The sequence below is a fragment of the Oncorhynchus clarkii genome, chromosome 16 (genome assembly GCF_045791955.1).
Source record: "Oncorhynchus clarkii lewisi isolate Uvic-CL-2024 chromosome 16, UVic_Ocla_1.0, whole genome shotgun sequence".
Classification (NCBI taxonomy): Eukaryota; Metazoa; Chordata; class Actinopteri; order Salmoniformes; family Salmonidae; genus Oncorhynchus; species Oncorhynchus clarkii.
This window is the reverse complement of record NC_092162.1, coordinates 23205415-23224630: the sequence shown is the minus strand read 5'-3', so window position 1 is coordinate 23224630 and position 19216 is coordinate 23205415. Positions and strand designations below refer to the sequence as shown.

The 19216-nt window shown below is 42.8% G+C and overlaps 1 protein-coding gene across 1 annotated transcript in view; it reads right to left on the bottom strand.

Annotated features, from left to right (window-relative positions):
• LOC139368217 (potassium voltage-gated channel, subfamily H (eag-related), member 4b) overlaps positions 1–10920 on the bottom strand; it is a 64969-nt gene extending 54049 nt beyond the window's left edge. Inside the window, exon 1 of the mRNA XM_071106875.1 lies at positions 10789–10920. Coding sequence (XP_070962976.1) covers positions 10789–10864 — 76 coding nt within the window. The 5' untranslated portion in view covers positions 10865–10920. The remainder of the gene's footprint in view (positions 1–10788) is intronic.
• Between the last annotated feature and the right edge of the window lie 8296 nt (positions 10921–19216).

The following is a 19216-nucleotide window of genomic DNA, read 5'->3' as shown; positions in this document are numbered from 1 at the left end:
CGTTATTGGATTTGTGCTCCATGCTCAGAAGACAGCTTCTGAGCCTTCATTATAGTGGTTGACTCACTGCTGAGAAAAATACAATTATGTCCTTCTATTTAACAACTATGCCAATTACACACACTAACATCAACTCTCTCGTACTACAATTACATTCATCTCACCATTAGTTATTTTAGAAACAGTAAAGCTCCAACTCATTTGTAGTCAATGGTCTGATTAGGGTTATCAATCATTTTCCAATGGTACCAAAATCTTGGGTAATTTTTGTATTTAACAGGTCATCTGTGGTAACTTTGGCAATAAATGTTTTATTTAATCAGTTAAGAACAAATTCTTATTTTCAATGACAGTCTAGGAACAGTACCTTGTCAGCTCGGGGATTCAATCTTGTAACCTTCCGGTTACTATTCCAACACTAACCACTAGTCTACCTGCCACCTCACTTGAATAACTTTTAAAACATGTATTCATATATAGTATTATTTTTTTATATATATATCTGTGTCCATACTGTTCATTAGTTTCTAGTTGATAGACCATATGGTTCAAGAGAAAATAACCTAATTAATGAAAAAAAGCATCTAATCAACAATGGCATTATTTTCAATAAACTCTGCAACTCTTCGAACCATTGTGTTTTTTCCACAACTGCCACCAATTTGGCACCAAAACATTTACAACAAAGACATAATGACATTGTAAAAAAAAAAAGTATGTGAAAAAAAATGAATGTAAAAGAATACAGTATTTCAGGCTGAAATCCTCATATATAATACCAATGCTATTCACTATTCACATTCAGTTGATGGTTTATACACTGCTCAAAAAAATAAAGGGAACACTTAAACAACACAATGTAACTCCAAGTCAATCACACTTCTGTGAAATCAAACTGTCCACTTAGGAAGCAACACTGATTGACAATAAATTTCACATGCTGTTGTGCAAATGGAATAGACAACAGGTGGAAATTATAGGCAATTAGCAAGACACCCCCAATAAAGGAGTGGTTCTGCAGGTGGTGACCACAGACCACTTCTCAGTTCCTATGCTTCCTGGCTGATGTTTTGGTCACTTTTGAATGCTGGCGGTGCTTTCACTCTAGTGGTAGCATGAGACGGAGTCTACAACCCACACAAGTGGCTCAGGTAGTGCAGCTCATCCAGGATGGCACATCAATGCGAGCTGTGGCAAGAAGGTTTGCTGTCTCTGTCAGCGTAGTGTCCAGAGCATGGAGGCGCTACCAGGAGACAGGCCAGTACATCAGGAGACGTGGAGGAGGCCGTAGGAGGGCAACAACCCAGCAGCAGGACCGCTACCTCCGCCTTTGTGCAAGGAGGAGCAGGAGGAGCACTGCCAGAGCCCTGCAAAATGACCTCCAGCAGGCCACAAATGTGCATGTGTCTGCTCAAACGGTCAGAAACAGACTCCATGAGGGTGGTATGAGGGCCCGACGTCCACAGGTGGGGGTTGTGCTTACAGCCCAACACCGTGCAGGACGTTTGGCATTTGCCAGAGAACACCAAGATTGGAAAATTCGCCACTGTAGCCCTGTGCTCTTCACAGATGAAAGCAGGTTCACACTGAGCACATGTGACAGACGTGACAGAGTCTGGAGACACCGTGGAGAACGTTCTGCTGCCTTCAACATCCTCCAGCATGACCGGCTTGGCGGTGGGTCAGTCATGGTGTGGGGTGGCATTTCTTTGGGGGGCCTCCATGTGCTCGCCAGAGGTAGCCTGACTGCCATTAGGTACCGAGATGAGATCCTCAGACCCCTTGTGAGACCATATGCTGGTGCGGTTGGCCCTGGGTTCCTCCTAATGCAAGACAATGCTAGACCTCATGTGGCTGGAGTGTTTCAGCAGTTCCTGCAAGAGGAAGGCATTGATGCTATGGACTGGCCCGCCCGTTCCCCAGACCTGAATCCAATTGAGCACATCTGGGACATCATGTCTCACTCCATCCACCAACACCACGTTGCACCACAGACTGTCCAGGAGTTGGCGGATGCTTTAGTCCAGGTCTGGGAGGAGATCCCTCAGGAGACCATCCGCCACCTCATCAGGAGCATGCCCAGGCGTTGTAGGGAGGTCATACAGGCACGTGGGGGCCACACACACTACTGAGCCTCATTTTGACTTGTTTTAAGGACATTACATCAAAGTTGGATCAGCCTGTAGTGTGGTTTTCCACTTTAATTTTGAGTGTGACTCCAAATCCAGACCTCCATGGGTTGATAAATTTGATTTCCATTGATAATTTTTGTTGTCAGCACATTTAACTATGTAAAGAAAAAAGTATTTAATAAGAATATTTCATTCATTCAGATCTAGGATGTGTTATTTTAGTGTTCCCTTAATTTTTTTGAGCAGTGTATATAGGATTTTGTTTTTCAGCATTTTCATAACATTTTTTATTTTAAAAGAATCATATTTGATTATTTGATATATATTTAGAACATAAAGTCAGAGATAATTACAGACACCTGTGATAATATGTAGTACCCAAAATGGCCACTAGATGTCTCATGATAAAATAATAAAATATTTTAAAAAGTTAACAAAATTTGGGTAGTTTACTGGTAAACAAAAAGTTTCCAGTTATATACCCTCCCTTTGATACCCTTGGTCTGATACAGTGTGTAGAACAGAGACGTTGTCAGGCACCACAACAGTTCAGTGTTACAAAAGGTGACTGGGGGAAGATGGGGTGAATCGACAACAAGCAGCAACACTCCTGTCCCCTTGGTATTAGTTTACAATGAGACACAGCCTCCCTGTCCCTGGAGTCTCTCCACTAGGTACAAAACAAGGAAGACAGCCCATGCAGAAATTACACTGTGTGGCATGGCAGCTCAGAGCACAAGAACTGTTACAGTATACAGCTCCATTGAGATGTTGCAACTGCCTGGGAACAGTGTTGTCAAGTCCGACGATCAAGCTTATTTATGGTAACATAATAATTCATTTAATATTTACTGGCTTATTGCATCTATCATCAAGGCAAGCACAAAGTAGTAAAAGGAAAATATATTTCTAATATATATATTTCAAAGCTCTCTTAACCCAAATAAAATATAAAGAACAAAATTCTAAATGCAACATGCAACAATTTCAACGATTTTACTGAGTTACAGTTCACATAAGGAAATCAGTCAAATCAGGCCCTTTTCAAATCAGGCCCTAATCCATGGATTTCACATGACTGGGCAGGGGCGCACCCACTTGGGAGCCAAGCCCACCCACTGGGGAGCCAGGCCCAGCAAATCAGAATCAGTTTTTCCCCACAAAGGGTTTTATTACAGACAGAAATACTCAGTTTCATCAGCTGTCCGGGTGGCTGGTCTCTGACGATCTCACAGGCGAAGAAGCTGGATGTGGCGGTCCTGGGCTGGCGTGGTTACACGTGGACATACTGCCAAATTCTCTAAAACAAAGTCGGAGGCGGCTTATGGTAGAGAAATGAACATTACATTCTGTGGCAACCGCTCTGGTGGACATTCCTGCAGTCAGCGTGCCAATTGCACGCTCCCTCAAAACGTGAGACATCTGTGGCATTGTGTAGTGTGACAAAACTGCATATTTTAGAGTGGCATTTTATTGGTGCACTGTGTAATGATCATGCTGTTTAATCAGCATCTCGATATGCCACACCTGTCAGGTGGATGGATTATCTTCGCAAAGGTGAAATATTCACTTACAGGGACGTTAAGAAAATTGTGCACAAAATTTGAGAGAAAAGCTCTTTGTGCGTATGAAAAAAATCTGGGATCTTTCATTTCAGCTCATGAAACATAAGACCAACACTTTACATGTTGTGTTTATATTTTTGTTCAGTGTGGGCGTGTGGCTGGACCTTTCACAGAGCGTCCAGGGTTCCAGCGCCCGGTAGGCTTGGCTGGGGGAGGTGGTGGAGAAGTGGGCGATTGCACCTTGGTTGTGGCTTTGGTAGTTGTTGATGTTGGACTAGGTCGTGAGTTCGGGGGTTCCTTATCCTTACGACCGTTTCCCGTGTTGCCGTTCTGCTGTACCGTGGTGCTGTGCGGGGTCATCTCTTTACCCCCAGGCAGGACAAGTCGAGTGGTGCGGGTAGTGGTGGTGGTGCCCATCACGTGGGTGCCACTGCCGATCCGGTTGTGGAGGTGCGGGGCCGAGTGGTTGGAGGGCGGCACAAATCGAGTTCTCGGGGCTGGGGCCTTGCCATCGGAAGCTAGAGGGTTGGTGGTGGAAGTCGTGGTCATAGTGTCTGGTCGTTTGGGCAGGGCGCTGGGTTCATAGAGAAAGATGGGATCCTGCCCTATGCCTTTGGCATCCACCAGGTCCGTGGGCAGATAGTCTTGAATGGAGCCCACTACAATCCATTTAAGCAGCATTAGACTGAGGCCAAGGCCCACAAAGCCCATCACCAAGGGCACCGCACACAGCCAGGTCTGCTGGCGGGACCACACGGCACAGGGCCCACAGCGAAGAGGCCCCGGGGCCCGAGGGGAGGCCTGTTCGTCCCCGGGTTCCTCCAGGGTCATGGCCCCCAGAGTGCTCGTTCCTGAGTGCTCACTCATCCTGCCGATGCCGTTAAAGTTCAGGGGTCAAACCGGAGGCCCAATGACAAAAGGGCACAAACGAGACAGGGGATGGGGAACAGAACCAACAGTGGGCATCTTACCAATGCACCCACACAAAATGTCTACATTTATACCCACACACACATAGACACAAGAGGGCACCCACAGACACGTAGAAGTAATTACAAGCCAAGCAGCTCACGAGGATGCACACGTAAGCAAATATACACTCCAGCCGGCATTTCCAGGTAAAAGGACTCATGTGAGCACCAACATGTGAAGTTCATAGGAGCATGTAAAATTGGGTGTCAAATGAAAGCTAAGAGTCAATTTGAATATAATTTTTGGGCATATTTAAGGCAAAAATATGGAAAGAGGGTCTTAGAAAACTTCTACCAGAAAAAGTCTTAAAGGGTTTTAGAAATACATCAAAACACAGTAATATTGGAGTAAAGACCCCTGCAACCCAATATCAACACATATTGTGTTTTGTACAGTGCATTTAGAAAGTATTCCGACTACTTGACTTTTTCCACATTTTGTTACGTTACGACCTTATTCTACACACAATACCCCATAATGACAAAGCAAAACAGTTTTTTTTTAGCACATTTATAAAAAGAAGAAACTTAAATATCACATTTATATAAGTATTCAGACCATTTACTCGCACCTTTGGCAGTGATTACAGCCTTGAGTATGACGCTACAAGCTTGGCACACCTGTATGTGGGGAGTTTCTCCCATTCTTCTCTGCAGATCCTCTCAAGCTCTGGGCTGTGTGGTTAGAGTTGTTCTCCCGATGGAAGGTGATCCTGAGCTCTCTGGAACAGGTTTTCATCAATGATCGCTCTGTACTTTGCTTCGTTCATCTTTTCCTCGATCCTAACTAGTCTCCCAGTCCCTGCCACTGAAACACCTCTCCACAGCATGATGCTGCCACCACCATGCTTCACAGTAGGGATGGTGCCAGGTTTCCTCCAGTTGTGACGCTTGGCATTCAGGCCAGAGAGTTCAAAGAGTTCAATCTTGGTTTTATCAGAACAGAGAATCTTGTTTCTCAAGGTCTGGGAGGCCTTTAGTTGCCTTTTGGCAAACTCCAAGCAGGCTGTCATGTGCTTGGGGACCTTCAGTGCTGTGACCACTGTGTTCTTGGGGACCTTCAATGCTGCAGAAATGTTTTGGTACCCTTCCCCAGACCTATTCCTTGACACAATCCTGTCTCTGAGCTCTACGGGATAATTCCTTTGACCGCACGGCTTGGTTTTTGCTCTGATATGCACTGTCAACTGTGGGACCTTACATAGACAGGTGTGTGCCTTTCCAAATCATGTCCAATCAATTGAATTTACCACAGGTGCACTCCAATCAAGTTGTAGAAACAGCACAAGGATGATCAATGTAAACAGGATGCACCTGAGCCCAATTTCGAGTCTCATAGCAGAGTGTTTGAACGCTTAAGTAAATAAGATATTTATGTTTTTTGTATATATATTTTTTGCAAAAATGTCTAAAAACCTATTTTCGCGTTGTCATTATTGGGTATTGTGTGTAGATTGATGAGGTAAAAAATATATATTACCAATTTTAGAATAAGGCTGTAACGTAACAAAATGTGGAAAAAGGTCTGAAAACTTTCCAAATGCACTGTAAGTTTAAGAAACATTGCCCGATATTTCCCAAAAAACAGTAACAGAATTACTGCAATTGCAATTACTGCTACAATGGGAATTTATAGTGGTCAAAAACCACAGTTGTGTCACCTGTTACACTTGCATACTACTATGTTCAGCTCAAAACTGTTTCCTTTCTTATTCTGTCATCTGGTGGTCAAAGCAAGTGTGAAAACAACCCCTCCCTCTCTCCCTCTGCCTCTCTCTCTCTCTCTATTTAATGTCACCTCTCCCAGCTCTTACTGACACCTACCCATAAGCCCCTTCTCTTTCCATGTACTGTAACCAGCATCCTTACCCACTGAGCACCGACCGACACTGGATGTCCTTGGAAATTGAGAAGTAGTTTAAATTTGGTCAGATCCCCCCGGCCTTGATTTCAACATCCACAGGCGTTGTTTTTTGATATGGTCCGGACTTTTTGACATTTTCCGGACTGGTTTTAGTTCACAAACATAGACATGGATATTTGGTTCAGATTTGGTCCAGTCCAGACCGGACCAAATTTGAACCAATCATAGCCGTCTATGCTTCACAAGTTTGGAGAGCACAGTGCAGTACATTAGAGCACAGTAGAGTACAATAGAGTACAGTAAAGTAAATTAAAGTTAAATCAAATTGAGTAGAGTATTGTTCAGTACAGTCCTGTGCTGCACTGTACAGTAGAATATAGTTTAATACAGTAGAGCATACTAGAGTTGAGGACAGTATAATGTACTGAACTATACCTTACTGTACTCTAGTGTACTGAACTCTACTGTACTGTTTTGTGCTGTACTGTACTCTACAAACTTGTGAAACAGATGTGATTAGTTCAGATTTGGACCGGTCCAACCAAATTTGGTCTTGTTTGGGGGTGGAGCTCATTAAAACAATAACAAGTGTGTAGATTAGAATAATACCCAAATGTGCAAAGGATATTGCATATTTCAACCTTTGTGTAACTATTCAGGCTATATCACCATGAAGAGAGTGATATTCATATCCATAATAATGCATTTCTGTATAGTACAGATCAGGGACCTATGATGTAATTCCATTACCGGGTGTAAATCCACTTCACTTACTGTAGTTCAATAACCAAAATATATTTTTTTCAAGGTCAAGGTGTCAAATAGCTGATACCCCATTCTTTCTGCAGACATCTTTTAATCTTATTTCGGAGCAGATATTTAAAGACATGCTCTGGAACTTTGGAGACTACTAAGTACAGTCGTGGCCAAAAGTTTTGAGAATGACACAAATATTAATTTTCACAATGTCTGCTGCCTCAGTGTCTTTAGATATTTTTGTCAAATGTTACTATGGAATACTGAAGTATAATTACAAGCATTTCATAAGTGTCAAAGGCTTTTATTGACAATTACATGAAGTAAGAGTCAATATTTGCAGTGTTGACCTTTTTTTTAAAGACCTCTGCAATCTGCCCTGGCATGCTGTCAATTAACTTCTGGGCCACCTCCTGACTGATGGCAGCCCATTCTTGCATAATCAATGCTTGGAGTTTGTCAGAATTTGTGGGTTTTTGTTTGTCCACCCGCCTCTTGAGGATTAACGACAAGTTCTCAATGGGATTAAGGTCTGGGGAGTTTCCTGGCCATGGACCTAAATTATCGATGTTTTGTTCCCTGAGCCACTTAGTTATCACCTTTGCCTAATGGCAAGGTGCTCCATCATGCTGGAAAATGCATTGTTCGTCACCAAACTGTTCCTGGATGGTTGGGAGAAGTTGCTCTTGGATGATGTGTTGGTACCATTCTTTATTCATGGTTCTGTTCTTAGGCAAAATTGTGAGTGAGCCCACTCTCTTGGCTGAGAAGCAACCCCACACATGAATGGTCTCAGGATGCTTTACTGTTGGCATGACACAGGACTGATGGTAGCGCTCATCTTGTCTTCTCCGGACAAGCTTTTTTCCAGATGCCCCAAACAATCGGAAAGGGGATTCATCAGAGAAAATGACTTTTACCCCAGTCCTCAGCAGTCCAATCCCTGTACCTTTTGCAGAATATCAGTCTGTCCCTGATGTTTTTCCTGGACAGAAGTGGCTTCTTTGCTGTCCTTCTTGACACCAGGCCATCCTCCAAAGGTCTTCGCCTCACCGTGCGTGCAGACGCACTCACACCTGCCTGCTGCCATTCCTGAGCAAGCTCTGCACTGGTGGTTCCCCGATCCCGCAGCTGAATCAACTTTAGGAGACGGTCCTGGCGTAGCTGGACTTTCTTGGGCGCCCTGAAGGCTTCTTCACAACAATTGAACCGCTCTCCTTGAAGTTCTTGATGATCCGATAAATGGTTGATTGTGTTGACTGTGAAGCCCTTTTTGTGCAAAGCAACAATGACGGCACGTGTTTCCTTGCAGGTAACCATGATTGACAGAGGAAGAACAATGATTCCAAGCACCACCCTCCTTTTGAAGCTTCCAGTCTGTTATTCGAACTCAATCAGCATGACAGACTGATCTCCAGCCTTGTCCTCGTCGACACTCACACCTGTGTTAATGAGAGAATCACTGACATGCTGTCAGCTGTTCCTTTTGTGGCATGGCTGAAATGCAGTGGAAATGTTTTTGGGGATTCAGTTCATTTGCATGGCAAAGAGGGACTTTGCAATTAATTGTAATTCATCTGATCATTCTTCATAACATTCTGGAGTATATGCAAATTGCCATCATACAAACTGAGGCAGCAGACTTTGTGAAAATTAATATTTGTGTCATTCTCAAAACTTTTGGCCACGACTGTATTTTTTAAACCTCCTTTTTTGGGGGCTGGATGTGTCAATGTGCAGTTCATACATGCATAATCTATGAGCAGAATTACTGTCTTACCTCAATTAGTCATGAAATCTGTAGTTTGAAAGATACTATTTTCTGGAAGCTGTGCTTCACTCCACTCCATGTATTTTGTTATCCTGAAAAACTCCCCAGTCCTTAACAATTACAAGCATAAACACAACATGATGCAGCCAACACTATGCTTGAAAATATGGAGAGTGGTACTCAGTAATGTGTTGTATTGGATTTTCCCCAAACATAACACTTTGTATTCAGGACCAAAAGTGAATTGCTTTACCACATTTTTTGCAGTATTACTTTAGTGCCTTGTTGCAAACAGGATGGATGTTTAGGAATATTTTTTATTCTGTACAGACTTCCTTCTTTTCAGTCTGTAATTTATAATTTATAATCTATACCATAGGATTCATGGAGAAATCCCTGAGTGGTTTCCTTCCTCTCCAGCAACTGACTTAGGAAATATGCCTGTATGTCTGTAGTGACTGGATTGCTACACCATCCAAAGTGTAATTAATAACTTCACCATGCTCAAAGGGATATTCAATGTCTGCTGTTGTATAACCCATCTACCAATAGGGGCCCTTCTTTGCGAGGCATTGGAAAACCTCCCTGGTCTTTGTGGTTGAATCGGTGTTTGAAATTCACTGCTCGACTGAGGGACCTTACAGATAACTGTATGTGTGGGGTACAGAGATGAGGTAGTCATTCAAAAATCATCTTTAACACTCTTTTTGCACACAGAGTGAGTCCATGCAACTTATTATGTGACTTGTTAAGCACATTTTTACTGCTGAACGTGTTTAGGTTTGCCATGGCAAAGAGGTTGAATACTTATTTACTCAAGACATTTCCGCTTTTCATTTTTAATTAATTTGTAAAAGTAGCAAAAAAACATAATTCCACTTTAACTTTATGGGGTATATTTACCGGTAATCAATTTAAAATGTAGGCTGTAACACAACAACATGTGGAAAAAGTCAAGGGGTGTGAATACTCTCCGAAGACACTGTAGATTAAAGCCAAGATGTATGACTTTCAGTTTGTCGACAAATTGCCACACAGAAATACACAATAATGCGACATTATAAAAGCTCACACATCCTTATACCAAGTAAATAAGGCACATGATGAGTTTAAATAAAGTGTGACAATACTACACCTACAATGTTTTTCTTCCATGCAACATGGTGTTTAAAGCATAATTTAGGCACCGAGGTCTACACACAGACAGTGTTTGTGGCACAGGTTATATGGGCGGCAGTGGAAGCACAGCGAAACAGTTCATCCATTCGTGTTTATACACTGTGCTTTGCAAAAAAACAAATTCAAAATATTACACATGGAAGATCCCAAAACGTATTTTATAAGACAGAGAGAGAAACTCTTCATACACATTGTTTTCGGCCCTCCAAGATCAAAACGTGGTGTGTTTGCATCATTTTTGTTTTGGACTGAATAAATATTTGCTTGTGAATCTATGATTTTTGCATTGATTGTTGCAGCAACTTGCTTGTGTTTTAACTTGTTTGCAGAGCCACAGTAAAGCACTTTGAGAGTCGCCATGTAATAAAAAGCACTATGCCAAAAAATCTATTGTTATTATTGTTATTATTGTGACTTATGATTGTCTTCCAAAAGTGGACAGGTATGTTTTCAGTAGCGCTACAGTACTAGAGTACACTACGGTATGTTTCATTACACTACAGTACTATGGTATTCTAGGACATACTACGGTATATTAGGATGTACTCACGGGTGCCATCGAAGCGGGTGGCGATGGTGTCCAGAAAGGTATTCTGGGGGGCCAGGAGGCCCTTCATCACCGGCATGTTGGCCCTGATCTAAGGTCAGCGATGGGTCCCGCAATGATCACACCATCCCAGAGGCACCAGGGGGGGTCCGCTGAGGCCTCTCAGGGAGCACAGGTGGGTGCGGGGCCAGTCCGGCAGTATAGCGAGGGAAGAGAAGCACATCCAAAAGTAGCCACCGTGGTGGAGTCCATCCACGCAGAGTCCCAGTTGGGTCCCTCCACTCTGGTCTTAGGGTGGAGTCGGTGATCAGAATCAGTGTAGAAGTTCAGCCCGGGTCCTGGCGCTTTTAGTGAGCAGCGAAGGTACGTAGAACAGTAGATCAGAAAAGGGATCCAGTTGGATGTTCAGGTGTTGTCGAGATCCAAAAGAGATCTGCTGTACTTGCTCCGGTGCGTCTCATCAGGTGCTGCTGCTCGCCCTCTCCCAAGCACCAGTCCAGAAGTTGTAGCCTAAGTCTTCCTGTTCAGTCCAATGTGGCTTCTGTTTACCACGGGAGAGAGAATCCACAACACGGCAAGGCATCTTTCTACCTCTCTCTTTCTTTGTGTGTCCCTCCCTTGTTCCCCCCCTCTCTCTCTGTTCTGCCGAGTTGCTGTGGCAGGCAGAGCAGTTACATCTTGGTAAGCCTTCTCACTCTGCCCCCCCCCCCCCCTCCCTCTTTCATCCACTCCTGTGGTGGCTCAGCCAATGATATTCTTAGGTTTCACACGGCTGGCATTCTCTATAGAAACCTGGGCTCGTCTGGGGGGATGAAGAGGGGGGTGGGGGGACTCCTCTAGGAGTGGGCGTTGACAGGACAATTCCAGCCTGTACTTCTGCTATCAACCCTCAGGTGTTGTCTACGTGTCTGACGCCTGGGGAAAGATAGATTACCAACTGGGAGATCAATAAAAGGCTATTGTATTCTATTTCACCATATTTTATTGGACTATTCTCCTATATTCTCCTATAGTGATGAGAGGCTGCTCTTGGACACATTTTGGAATCGATGAGAAAAATCATTTTTATGCCTTTCAAGATTTTATGAATATGCGTAGTGCAGTTATGGGAATTACTGTATTATATTGCATATTTTATGAGGCAGTGTAAACAAGTAAATCGTTTTGGAGGGGGCTTTTCGGAAAAAAAAAACGTTATTTAACCGTAACCATGGTTCCTCAATTTGTTAGTGTATCATCAGTGAGAGTAGTTCAGAATGCCATTCCTAGAATACCTGTTCCTTGTATGCCTCATCATCACTTGTATGATAATCTAATCTGTTCCCTCTTGCACCCACCCTGTCCTTCCAAGGAAATTGCTGCTGGAAAGGTATTAAAAGGATAAACCGGGAGATGTTTTATAATGAAGACTTGAAGCTAAGCACATACCTAACCGCAGATCTTAATTCACTCTGACTCATTGGTCAAACAGAATTCCCGCTAGAAAGTATAATAGCTTCTGAAGAGGATGCATTCTGAAAAGAATACCAAAATGGATCTTTTTCCCTGTAGCATCATTTTTGTTGTTGTATTAAACTAGAGTCTAGGGGTGTTGTTATGGCATCTCATATGAATGAAGGGAAATGGAAAATTATACTGAACAAAAATAGATACGCAACATGTAACAATTTCAATGATTTTACTGAATTACAGTTCATATAAGGGAATCAGTCAATTGAAATAAATCCATTAGGCTCTAATCTATGGATTTCACATGACTGGGATGTGCACAGCCATGGGTGGGCCTGGCTCCCCAGTGGGTGGGCCTTTGCCCTCCCAGGCCCACTGGGGAGCAAGGCCCAGCCAATCAGAATGAGTTTTTTTTCTACAAACAAAAATACTCCTCAGAAATACTCCTCCTCCATCAGCTGTCCGGGTGTCTGGTCCCAGACGACACCGCAGGTAAAGAAGTCGGATGTGGAGGTCCCGGGCTAGTTGGACATACTGCCAAATTCTCAAAAATCGTCTTATGGTAGAGAAATGAACATTACATTCTCTGGCAATACCTCTGGTGGACATTCCTGCCGTTAGCATGCCAACTGCATGCTCCCTTAAAACTTGAGACATCTGTGGCATTGTGTTGTTTGATAAAACTGCACATTTTAGAGTGTGCTTTTATTGTCCCCAGCACAAGGTGCACCTGTGTAATGATCACACTGTTTAATCAACTTCTTGATATGCCACCTGTCAGGTGGATTATCTTGGCAAAGGATAAACGCTCACTAAAAGGGATGTGTGTATGGAACATTTTGGGGACCTTTTATTTCAGCTCATGAAACATGGGACCAACACTTTACATGTTGCGTTTATGTTTTTGTTCGGTATACTAGGAAGTTTGTACAGAATGATTTGGGGGACATTTGTTGAATCGATAGAAATCAAATTGACACGCCTCATTTTAAATATGAAAAGAGAAGTGTAAACAAAAGCTCATCATTCAGTATCTAACCATTTTCATCTTGTGGAGCACAACAAAAAAAACACTGGTTTACAGGTGTGTACTGCTTTATACAGTTAAATGAATTTATATGAACCCTTTATGTTCAATTCGAACACCGTTTATGTTCCGGGTCAAATTCACCCGTACACAAAGAATATCAAGATCATAAATGTATTATTTTAATATCCAAACATGTATTTTTTTCCAGTAGCTGAGAATGTCCTCTTTCATATGCTCTCCTCCCTGAGATGATAGACCCAACTCTTCAACATTTAGAGCCAAATGTTTGATTGCTGTACCAAAGTCGTAAATCTAATTATGACATTTTTTGCCAAACTTCAGACCACTGTCCCTCGGCCTCTGAACATCACAGAGAAAACACACTCATTTCCCTGTGATCATCATGGATCTTTACTGCACAGGGAGCCATATCTCTAGCGCAAAGGTCACAGTCAAATTGCCTTCAGATCTGTGTTACTCAGCCTCTGAGCATCATATGGAAATCAATATCTGTTTGAATACACCCCAATATGCTCCTCCTCCTCAGCTCTACAGTATTTCTCTGTGGCACCGTGTTCAGAGCCGGGCTGGTCGAGGAAGACAAAGACGGACAGACACAGGAGACTGGAAGCGCAGGGCGCAGCACTAACTCATGTCAGACAGATGGGCTGAGCAGTAGGGGCATGGGGAGAGACCGGAGAGAGAAAGGGGAGAGACTGGAGAGAGAAAGGGGAGAGACTGGAGAGAGCAGAGAGAGAGAGAGAGATAGAGAGAGAGAGAGAGAGGAAGGGCACAGTGCTGGCAGGGTGATGGATAGAAGTGTTCACCCTTGTGGTAAGAAGTCAGCGCGCTGGAACGAGACAGCAGGAACGGAAAGCTAAAGACACAGAAAATACAGAGAGAAAGAGATGAGTGGGGAAAGAAAGAAAGAGAGCGTGAGAGCACGATGAGGGACTAATCCGGAGAGAAACAGCTGTACTGTACTAGTTGTAGATATATAAATACAGCTCGGATAAGTAGGAAAATAACAACCCCCTCCGAGCTATTCGCTGTAATCCATTTTTAATGGGGCTTCATTGTCCTGCCTCCTTGTAGTGCATCTATTTCCTCTTGTCACAAATAAAGAGACCAATCCATTATAGATGCCCCACCACCACCACCCCACACCTATCTGTTCCTTCCTACCCCCAAAGGCTAACGCAGCGGGGTAGAGCCGGAGGTGAGACTATAACGATTGCCCATGCAGTTTCCCTTTCCACGACACTGGAGCTGTAGTGCCCTACTCCTATAGCCCTGTAGCAGGAGGGGGGGGAATAGGTTAACTCAGCTAAACGTGGAGTTAACTGTATGCTGTTGCTCTTTGGTCCCAGGCTCACCTATAGGTCTGTTTCAGTTAGGATCTCAGCTGTGGCTAGGTCGTTCAGTTGTATAGCTGCTACTACATAAATCATAGCACGTATGTCTCGGCAGCACGCATGCTTCCTACACATCAAGTCATCACTACTGGATCCTGTGGTCTCTACATAAACCATTGAGAAATCTTTCAGGCCACCATTCGTAAAACTACCCGCGGTTGTTCATGTTGAATAACCCAGTAATCTGAGCAGATGTGGTGAGCTGAGCTGTGTTTGAATCCTCTGGGCATGTGAGGGCTCTATAGACACACACACACACACATTTTATACCAGCAGCCGCTATCAGATTAAACGTGTTAGAAAGTTAAGCAGGGGTTGAATATCTTGATCCGCTATGGCTGATATTGTTATACTCTATGTGATAAACACTGGCGTATTTATGCTTTCTTGAAGCCGTCTAAGGCAACAATCCTACATCCTACTGTAGTGGTGTTTGAACCTAATCTAAAGACATGCCATTGCAGTGCTGTATATTTTTTTGTTAAAAGATGCCACGCCGTCAAGCAGGTGACCTAACTGAGGTCACCGCCGGTAATCATACCAAAGGGCAAATCTCCACTGATCCACATTTCAGTTACTGTAATATCCCATTGAGGTCAATACATGACAATGTGAAAATGTGATTTACCCCCAAATGGCTAAATGACAAAAGAGAGCATATGAAGAGTTTTGGCCAATGAAAAAGGAAAAGAGAACAACCATCACATAGACATGATATGGATTTGAACAACAAAACCAAATTATGATTTTTTTTAAAAAGCTAACAAGATGAGCCTCTTGCTTCGTACTCTCCCTCCCCCTTAGTCAAATGCTTCAGAAAAGATTTTTGGACACTTTCAGATCGCCAACTTGGAAGGGTAGGAGTGATGAGGTCTTGATGAGGTAAATTTAGCTCACGTCATTTTCTCTTGGTTTGTCTAATCACAGAAAGAAGCCTGACCAGATTGAGAGCAGTGTCAAATCTCTGGCAAATTGGGACGTTTCTAAAAATACTAGCCCACTTTGAGCACAGAGGACGTGCAGGGCATGAGAACAAATTTAACAACATACTCTTCATTCAGAACCCAATACATTGCAGAGCTTTCAAGTTCCATTGTTATCGGGAAACCGGCCCAGGGTTGTTCAATTCCACTCGCCATTCTCACAATGGGCACTAGTGCCCTCTAGAGTCTAGAGAAGGGATGTTCAATGTTGACCTGGAGTGAAAACGCTTCTGTTTTTCATCCTTTCCTTCTAATAATGGACTAATTTAGACCTGAGACACCAGGTGAGTGCAATTAACTAACAGGCAGAAACAAAAAACATAAGTGGTTTGGCCTTCCGGGACCGACATTGAACAGCCCTGCTCTAGACTCTAGGGCAGGGTTTCCCAAACTCGGTCCTGGGGACCCCCGGGTGCACGTTTTGGTTTTTGCCATAGCACTACAAAGCTGATTCAAATAACCAACTCATCAAGCTTTGATTATTTGAACCAGCTGTGCAGTTCTAGGGCAAAAAACAAAACATGTACCCAGGGTGGGCCCCGGGACCGAGTTTGGGAAACCCTGATCTCGGGCACCGGTGAGAGAATGGAATTGAACAGCCCCGGGCCTGGTTTCCTTATAATGAAGGATATTAGGCTTACGAGTGTTTTAATGATACATCTTTCCTACAACGGCCTAAGATGTAACATGCAACATGCATTTCCCAAAACACCAGGCAGAAAGAATGTTAGCTAAGTGCATCGTTGGAGCATGTGTCAATACTGATCGGATTGAAAGAAAGGCAGCATTGCGCTCTGATAAGCTTTCTCCATTCAAATCTTACCTTATCATTATAATTATTACACAATACTGATGAGGATCAGATCCTAGAGAGATATGGCTGTAAATATTGAGGTGGCTTATTCTAATGCTTACCCTATAGTAATGCACTCAGATCAATTTGGCACGTCACTGCGCATGTTACACATCTCGATATTGAGGCATAAATTATATATAATATGTACACACTACCAGTCAAACGTTTTAGAACACTTACTCATTTAAGTTTTTTTCTTATTTTTTCTACATTGTAGAATAATAGTGAAGACAACAAAACTATGAAATAACACGTATGGAATCATATAGTAACCAAAAAAAGTGTTAAATGAATCCAAAATATATTTGAGGAGATTTAAGATTCTTCAAATAGCCACCCTTTGCCTTGATCACAGCTTTGCAAGCTCTTGGCATTCTCTCAACCAGCTTCATGAGGTAGTCACCTGGAATGCATTTAAATTAACAGGTGTGCCTTGTTAAACGTTCATTTGTGGAATTTCTTTCCTTCTTAATGAATTTGAGACAAGCAGTTGTGTTTGATAAAAGACCAAGTACATATTATGGCAAGAACAGCTCAAATAAGCAAAGAGAAACGACGGTCCATCATTACTTTAAGACATGAAGGCCAGTCAATGTGGAAAATGTCAAGAACTTTTAAAGTTCCTTCAAGTGCAGTCGCAAAAACCATCAAGAGCTATGATGAAACTGGCTCTTATGAGGACCTCCACAGGAAAGGAAGACCCAGAGTTACCTCTGCTGCAGAGGATAAGTTCATTAGAGTTAACTGCACCTCAAATTGCAACCCAAATACATGCTTCACAGAGTTCAAGTAACAGACACATCTCAACATCAACTGTTCAGAGGAGACTGCGTGAATCAGGCCTCCAAAGTCGAATTGCTGCAAAGAAACCACTACTAAAAGGACACCAATAAGAAAAAAAGACTTGCTTGGGCCAAGAAACACGAGCAATGAACATTATACCGGTGAAAATCTGTCCTTTGGTCTGATGAGTCCAAATTTGAGATTCTTGGTTCCAACCACCATGTCTTTGTGAGAAGCAGAGTAGGTGAATGGATGATCTCCGCATGTGTGGTTCCCACCGTGAAGCATGGAGGAGGAAGTGTGATGGTGGGTGGCTGTATTGCTGGGGTCACTGATATATTTACAATTCAAGGCACATTTAACCAGCATGCATACCACAGCATTCTGCAGCAATAATCCATCCCATCTAGTTTGTGCTTAGTGGGACCATAATTTGTTTTTCAACAGGACAATGACCCAAAACACACCTCCAGGACCTTACACTGCCTATTTGAACAAGAAGTAGAGTGATGGAGTGCTATATCAGATGACCTGGCCTCCACAATCACCCGACCTCAACCCAATTGAGATGGTATGGGATGAGTTGGAACGCAGAGTGAAGGAAAAGCAGCCAACAAGTGCTCAACCCTTAAATGAGTAGGTGTGTCCAAACTTTTGACTGGCACTCTATATATATCACATACAAATAGAACTCAATTGACCAAACATTACATTTATTTCAATATGATTTAAATACTGTATAGGCCTAGATAGAGTATAGCATCTATCTATCATCTAGCATCTGTTTATCATTCACTTGTTCAATTGCAAAGACTTGGCAACTGTATTTGTAGTCAACTTCGTTCCCAAGTTAACGACGGTCACAGAGAGACCGATAAACAGCAAGATTATATGTTTAGTGGAGCTCTTCTGTGTATAATGTGATGAGTAAGGGCAAAAAAAAATAATCTAACAAAGCACTTAGCTGTTGAGCCTGGTCTCATAGACTGGACGTAACATGGTAAAAGTAAATCCGTTTGATTTTGTTACATAAGCCAGGTGGTTACTTGAAGAAAAAAAACGGAAGTAGGGTGGTATAACGCAAACGTCTAGCAACCCAAAGGTTTCGAATCACAGACGACTTCAGCAACTTTCATCTACTTACTACTTATTAGCTACTTTGCAACTACTTAGCATGTTAGCTAACCTTTCCCCTAATGCTTTTAGCTAACCCCTCCTCTAAACCTAATCCTTTTAGCTAACCACTCCTCTAAACCTAATCCTTTTAGCTAACCCTTCGCCTAACCTTAACTCCAAAACTTAACCCTAACCCCTAGCCTAGCTGACGTTAGCCAGCTAGCTAGAACTCATAACATATCATAAGTTCAGCAAATTCTTAACATATTGTACATTTAGCAAATTGTAATTTGTAACATCATACAAAATGGGTGATGGACATCCACAAATGAATACATATCATACGTAAGGTAACATATCATACTAAGTGGAGTGTCTCTGATTTACGTACAGAATAATGCGAAATGCTACTAGACCAGGTTGAGCTGTTCCACCAGTGGTCTGAAGCAGTCGGCAAATAACCAGCGTTTTTAAGTGCAACTTTCCGAACGATGGTTTTGGTAAACAGTTTGGAGATTAAACAATGCTCCTACGAAGGTTCGAATGATGAAGTGAGCCTTAAGATGCTTTCGGGAAACCGGGCCCTGGTCTGGAGCATATGTCAAACCCCAGTCCTGGAGCGTTGAGTGTCTGCGGGTTTTCACTTTTCCTGCTGCTTGATTGGTCAATTAAGGTAATTGATTAGTTAGAGGAGAGTTCCTATGTCTAGGTCTTAATTGGACACAAATTGAAAGGTAATTACCAAAAACCAGCAGACAAACAGCCCTTCAGGAATTGAAACACCCCTGGCCTCTAGCAA